Source organism: Penaeus monodon, chromosome 10 (assembly GCF_015228065.2).
Source record: "Penaeus monodon isolate SGIC_2016 chromosome 10, NSTDA_Pmon_1, whole genome shotgun sequence".
NCBI classification, from domain to species: domain Eukaryota; kingdom Metazoa; phylum Arthropoda; class Malacostraca; order Decapoda; family Penaeidae; genus Penaeus; species Penaeus monodon.
In genome coordinates, this window is record NC_051395.1 from 49,410,483 (window position 1) to 49,417,982 (window position 7,500).

The following is a 7,500-nucleotide window of genomic DNA, read 5'->3' on the forward strand; positions in this document are numbered from 1 at the left end:
TCCAATAGTGAATCCACAACACTCAGGTCTCTGGTGCCTCAGTAATTGATGCATTTCAAAATAATCAGAGTGATTCCCTTGTTTGACAACAACAATCTCCTTTCTTTTCCCAGGAAGGGGTGACTATGCTCCTAAGCAGGGTCAGGAGATTGGTACCTGACTACCAAATGGCAGCCAGTACAGTATGCCTTGGGCTCACCATCAGACTTCAGATATTAGGAAAGAAAGTTGCAAATATTTGCTGCTTTACCACCCTTCAGTTTGGAGATTACCCCCTCCCTTCTAAAATGACCCAAAACAGCTGCTAGAAATACAGACACCCATGCTTTCACTTCCTAGTGAAATGAGATGAGATGCTATGTCAATCTGCTATGCAAACTATAGTCATCTGTGGAGAGGTTTAAAGTTCAACTTTCTTATGGCTTGGTAGGCAGGACGAAGATTATTTACTTCCATCTCCTCAGTGAGATTCGTGATATGCTGTGACTTATCCCACCTCAGAAGTGTCTAAATCCACTCAGTCAAAGCATGACATAAATCTTTGGTCTCTAGCACTTCTTACAATGCAAAGTTCTCCCTTGTTATCAAGTACACACCAATAGACTTCTGGGTTGCATCAAGAGTTTCATATTTGAAGGTACTGACAGTGCTTTATGGTCTGTCAGGTTTTTGAGCACTATGAAACAGGGGATAACCATGGAAAATCTCTGAGCACACTGTTCCACCCTCAGTCTGGCCAAGTGAAGCGCCATCAACAAGGAGTCTTGTCAAACTGCATTCCATTAACCCTACAAGTCTGGATGATTCTTTAACAAGTGCTGGCACTGATGTAGTCAATCTCCTTGGATACTTTGCAGCACTGTGCTATGTCCAGCAATGCAGGTTGCAGCACTGATACAAAGAGCAAGTAATCCTCAATCTGGTACTTCTTAAAGTACTGAGGGAGACTATACTCACTATTGGTATTAGCTCCTAAGCCATAGTGGCAAACAGACATCTCATGGTCACCTTGATCTTAACCAGATACTGCAATGAAGGCAGCCAGTATAAAGAGGGTACCTTACAGAAGAAAACTATCTGTGTGTGTGTGTAACACACACACACACACACACACACACACACACACACACACACACACACACACACACACACACACACACACACACACACACACACACACACACACACACACACACACACACACACACACACACACACACACACACACACACACACACACACACACACACACACACACACAAAATTTAGATCTCTAAGTTACTATCTTAGTTTGAAATACTGCAGCAGGATAACAAATGTCATGGAGCATAATAAAAGAAAAATAAATTCAGACTCAAACACATACACAAAGAAAAGCTCATACATCTAATGAGATTAGAGTCTGGTGTTTGGAATTTCTGCTGATATGATTTAAGTAAAATAATTAAATCAAAGTTTGGTATCCGGTGATTTTTTTTTCTATTTCTATTTACTAATTATGAAAGAAAAAGAAGAAGAAACGAAGAATAACATCAGATTCACTGTAAAGGTAGGAAAATAAGGAAGAGCCATGATAACAAGTCAATAGGAAAATCTTACAGGAGTTCTCACTGCTGTCCTCAGATGTGGCCTGTGATGGATAGGGGGACGTGGAGAGCTGCCCCCAGACACGGCAGAAGGAGTAAGGGCACTGCGCAGGGGAAAGTTGAAGTTGCGAATGATTAGGGTAATGTCATCTCGTGTTGTTACATTTCTCTGCTTGGTGAGATAATTATCGTGGTGCAGACGGACTACTTTGTCTACCACAGTCTGAGCTATGCTTGTTAGAGTTGGTTGCTCTACAAACTAGAAAAAAGGAGAAAGAAAAATCAAATTGAGTAATCACATCAATAGCCAAATAAACATTGCTTTATTAAATTCAGCTAAATATCTGATAATAATATTTCCAAGTGTTCGGAACAACTGTGTGATTCTATTCCTGTTATCCCTAATTTTGCTTTAGTACCTTCTCACATTTTTTGAACTGCTAAAACAATATGTATCAGAAGGGAAAAACATCTAATTAGCAGCCCCACATGCGAAAAATTTAGATGTGTGAGTGCATATGCATCTATGCTCTTCACAAGTTCAATGTCCAAATAATTCAAAATATTATAGAAAAAATCCACAAATCCCACAAATACAAACCTGTTCAACAACCATCTGTGCAATTTCCTTGTTAACTTGCTCAGATCCTGTAGCCTCTTTGTAAGAATTATAGAGGCCATCACTCATCAGCAAGAGGAAACTGAAATGAATACATTTATATGAAGTAACTAATATTAACTCTCTATAATTCATTCATAAACTTAAATACAAATGTACATGTAAACAGTGTACTGTAAATTATATATACAAAAGACATATGCATACATAGCCTCTTCCCCTATTACTTTAATTACTTACAATTCTTCATTCATATCCCTTTAAAGAAATAATATATACAAATACTATAAGCAAAGAAAGAAGGAATATAAATAAATGTAAAAGTTACACTTGGTTGCTAGTGCTTTCTTTAGCATATAAAGCAGTGGCTCTCAGATCATATCCCAACATTGGGTCTATCACAAGTTTCAAAACTTTACAAATCATCTATAAAAAAAAAAAAAAAAAAAAAAAAAAAAAAAAAAAAAAAAAAAAAAAAAAAAAAAAAAAAAATATATATATATATAATAATAATGATGATAATAATAATAATAATAATAATAATAATAATAATAATAATAATAATATTAATAATAATAATAATCGGGTTAAAAAGTGCTACAAAGGTATATGTATATTATATCTGATTTACATGCATACTGATATCCAATCAACCAGTCAGAACAGAACTCATATAAGGATGTGCACACATGTATATTCTGAGGGTATAACCTCTAAGATACAAACATGGACAATTTTCTCCTTATTTTTACCAGAAAAGTTAAGAAAATTAGCCAATGGAAGGAGCACTGGGACTGAGGAACCCTGCACCTTAATAAGCAAAAAAAAACAATTTTTTTCTATATTTTCTTCATCTGTCTAATGATTTCTAACAACTCCCAGGGCGGGCTTACCTGCAGGATTCATCAATGGGCATGAATGTGATGTATGGTTCTGCAATGACTGGCTCTGCTGTTGCTGAACTTAGGATGTCAAATTCTGAATAACCCCCCTTCATGAAGTAGTTTCCAATACACCTTGTTAACTCATGGTTTCCAAGCTTGGCTCCTAAAAAAAGAATAAAAAGGTTTTACCTCTCGTCATATTACTGTCTTAACAACCAATAAGTAGTTAATTAATACTGTAAACTTACAGTGGGTATGGCATGTATGTACATGCCATACCCACTGTGAGTTTACATTATTAATTGTTTTTACACATAGATGGCCCCACTCGTACTAGGTCACCAATGAGCCAATTATGAGTACAACTTGTTTCACCTGCTTACCTTTTTCCTTGCTTTTTTAAAATATTTTATGTTGTCCTATATTATTGGTACTCATGTCAATAGTATATTTATTATACTTATGTCTATAATAAAAATAACACCACCAATATTGATAGTATTAGTAAAAAAAAAAAAAAAAAATACAAATTCAAGGAAAGATGAAATCAGGTAAGGTCACAAGGTCTACCAACTAAGCACTCGCAGAGCCATCTCTGTGCAGAGACATTTTACAAATAAACATTTTCCTGGCAACAAAATAATATCCAAAAACAAAATATTTACTCACATGCTTGCTGTGGGAGTATATAAACTTAGTCATGATTCTAAGTAATGACAATGACAAGGCCCTCACTTAGCTGATACAACTCTCAAAATTCAATAGGTTTGGCACATCCATCTGCACCTAACAAATAATTTTCCATCTACTCATGAATCTTTTCATATGTAGGAAAGGAAAAATGCCCAATCACTGTTCAGTATATGTATAATTCTGTTTCACGCAGGAAAACAAAGTGTTGCATTCAAAAGTACCCCTCAAAATGAAGAAATGACTCAGACTCATCAACTTCATGGAAGGAAGGGAGAAGAGATGGAGAGGAAGAGAGGGAGGGAGGGAGGGAGGGAGGGAGAGAGGGAGACTGAGAGAGAGAGGAGGATGAGTGAGAGGAGACGAGTGAGAGGGAGACTGGGGAGAGAGGAGAGAGAGAGAGAGGAGAGAGAGGAGAGAGGAGATGAGAGAGAGAGAGAGAGAGAGAGAGAGAGAGAGAGAGAGAGAGAGAGAGAGAGAGAGAGAGAGAGAGAGAGAGAGAGAGAGAGAGAGAGTGTGTATCTATTCCAAAAACTATGACAAAATCATTTTCTACTCCATGTGGTTAAATGCTCTAGCAAAGTTTATAATAATACAATCAAATTGTCTGAAACTTCAAAAGCGTCTGGCTAAAGATACATAAATTATTTATTTGTATAATTTCTGATAGAGATAAATAATATACATATCTCTCACCAAATGCTAGTGATATAATAAACAAGGGCAACTCAAAACTTGGTAGTAAGGAAAGAAAACAAAATCATTACAACTATGTATGACATGAGCTGGGATGCAGAAGATGAAGTGGAGTGTGAATGTCAACACTCAAGAGCACATGTTTTTTGTATTCAATTAAATCAATATGCAAAATTCAAATACTACATATTTTACTCCAAGTGTAATCAGTACACTAAATTCTAGCCAGTGTAATCTCTTCTGCTTATGCAAAAGAGTCACGCTCTGAAAAAAAAAAAAAAAAGGAAAAAAAAAAGAAACAAAAACTTGTTTTTACCTCGAATTTTGCTTGCTGTCAAATTGAGTGATTCCAAACGCTGCAATTCATCATGACTACTAGTTGTGTGGTCAGCTGTAAGTTGCTTCACTTTTAATACACCAGACCTAAGACCAATTAAAAACTGTGTTGTTTAATCAACAAAAAACAAAAACAAATCTAAAGAGCAACTTATTCAAAGGAAATTACCAATCAATCTTAAAAATAAAATTAATAATAATAATAAGGGGTAACACACAAATTTCCATATACAAACCTATCTTTCTTACAAAGAAGAGCCCTTGAATCACCAACATTGCCAACATACAATGTTTTTGCATGTATCAGTGCTACAACAGCTGTCGTCCCTCCTCTTATCTCCTGGTCTAATGCCTTAAAAAAGAAGGAAAAAAAAAAGAAGAAAAAAAAAAGGATATTCTTTGAATAATCTTATACTACTTTCTCCTTCTTCCTCTATTAGTTCATGCACATCAATTTAGAATATAAAATTCAAAGAACTAGGGTATGGAGGTGAAAGCAACTTGCATGAAATTCTATCAAAATCATACCTGAAGTCTACTAAATGTTTCTGGGAATTTCTGAGCAGCTTCAAACTGTGACATTCCATCAGGAATTTTGTCCAACAGCTGGGTACGTTCTGCAATTCTCGGATCAATGGACTCCAAGAAAGCATTCTCGACCGAGAGGAAAGCTTCTCTAAAGACTTCTTTCACCTCTTCTTCTGTTGTTTTTCCTGTCAACTGCTCAAAACTTAATTCTGCAGGCATCCTCTGAAATTATTTTTTTTTTTTACATGAATGGAAAGGAAAATTACAAATATCTTTGGTTTAGGTTTTGAGATATTAGCTTGACTCATTGCTGCCAGGAACATACAAATTCACTGTAGTTTTGTTTTGTAAAACATACATGGCTCCACAAGTCCTCAGCCACTAAGGAGTTAATTAGTAGACCTATGTAACCTCATGTGATTTACCCTTTGCTTAATTTTTGGGGGATAAAATGTTGTTGTTTTGTCTACTGCTGTTAATACTGAAGCTTTTATTACTATCTTTGACAATATACTTGTTATAATGTTATAGTAATACTAAGAGCAATATCAAATAAAAAAGAATATTTCCAAAAATCATAGAAAAGTGTAAGAAGGTGCAATAAGTAGGGGTAGTAATTGACTCCTTGATGACTAAGGATGTGAAGTCATCTATATGTAAATACAATTAATAAATTCACAGTGGGCATGGCATGTACATACATGCCATTCTTGGCAGCAATGGGTTAATAAAACATGGGTATTACATTACTTTGAATGTAATAAGTGAAGAAACTTGTCTTTATAAAAGGTTCAAAATGTTCTTGGGAAATGTAACAAAATTGTTTTGAAATAAGATTTTTTTTTTTTTTAAGATATCCTGAATACATGTTTACCCTACAGTAAATGGTCTGTGACAATAAACTTTATTTTAAAACTGTGAATATGTCTAACATGGTCCAAATCACTGGATGTGTAATAACTGTAAATTAGCAGTATCCTCTGAAAATAGGATTTCCACTCTAAACATATTATCACCTCTAATAACCAAAGAAGCTCATGATATAATGACCAGTCTCTTACTAAACTAAACATGTAATACCTAACCTGGGATGCAAAGTATGCTGCCTTGGCTCCATCATGGCCATCAAAGACCCCATACAGGTAAGTGTGATTTTCACGGTCAAGACAAAAGTGAATGCTGCGGTCCTCATACTCATGTTCCGAGCATGGTGTTCCATCTTCTCGATACATCTGGTTGGCTGACATCCCCACACCTGTTGAGCATACTGATTTTTTAACAAACATATCCCCTAATCTGAACTCTATTTTCTAAGATATTACAAGGAATGTAAGAAAAAGTTGGTATGGTAAAGTCAAATACTTATTAGAGAAGAACATTTATTCAATTGATAAAAACTACAAAAATAAAAATACCTGACAATTTGCAGATTGGGAGTCCATCGGTCCAGGTGTCATTGTTCCTCATTCCCGTCATCCCCAGAGAAGTTGGTTTGATAGCCTGTGAAGGCATTGTCTCCTAATAAGACCTGTTGAAACAAAATATATCAGTTCAAATATAAAATACTGCTAACGTGTGACATTTAAGTAAATTGTGTAATTCAATAAAAAAACACAGATATTCCAATTAATGTAAACACGTATCATAAAATACAGGTATTTCTCTGCCATCTTGTGCTGGGGAAAAAAAATCTGCTCTTTTAAATAATCGACTAAAACAGTACTTTGGATAAGACCTTGTTTGATAAACCACACTATGACTTCTGAAAACTTGGCACACATAAATAATCCTCGTTGTCATTTATACAAAAGCCTGCTGTTGACTTTAAAATTCACTTCCAAAATAATAAGTTTTACCAATAGGCTACAGATTATAAGGCACATAAGCATCTGGGGAGTGCATATTTAAGAACTGAGAGCCTACCTTCCTGTAAATAGATATATTCTGGTTACTGCTCTCCAAGGCGAACTGGGTCTGACCCCACCTACTACAAGCTGAAACATAGATATGATCTTAATGGGGAATGACATCATACAACTAGGTTGAAATGAACTCAGGTACCGGGTCTTTGAATACAAACACAAACACAGTAAAATGTGCAAAAAGGGAATGAAGTGCACTAAGTGATATGGGAAATGCTAATCCATGACTACTACTTTAG

The 7,500-nt window shown here is 35.4% G+C and overlaps 1 protein-coding gene across 1 annotated transcript in view; it reads right to left on the reverse strand.

Annotated features, from left to right (window-relative positions):
- The window catches only part of LOC119578124 (TGF-beta-activated kinase 1 and MAP3K7-binding protein 1-like), an 11,026-nt gene that overhangs the window by 1,745 nt on the left and 1,781 nt on the right, over window positions 1-7,500 (reverse strand). The window contains 9 exon segments of the mRNA XM_037925861.1: window positions 1,600-1,845; window positions 2,188-2,287; window positions 3,099-3,252; window positions 4,792-4,898; window positions 5,048-5,163; window positions 5,340-5,561; window positions 6,425-6,594; window positions 6,755-6,867; window positions 7,263-7,333. Of these exon segments, the coding sequence (XP_037781789.1) occupies window positions 1,600-1,845; window positions 2,188-2,287; window positions 3,099-3,252; window positions 4,792-4,898; window positions 5,048-5,163; window positions 5,340-5,561; window positions 6,425-6,594; window positions 6,755-6,851 (1,212 nt within the window). The 5' untranslated portion in view covers window positions 6,852-6,867; window positions 7,263-7,333.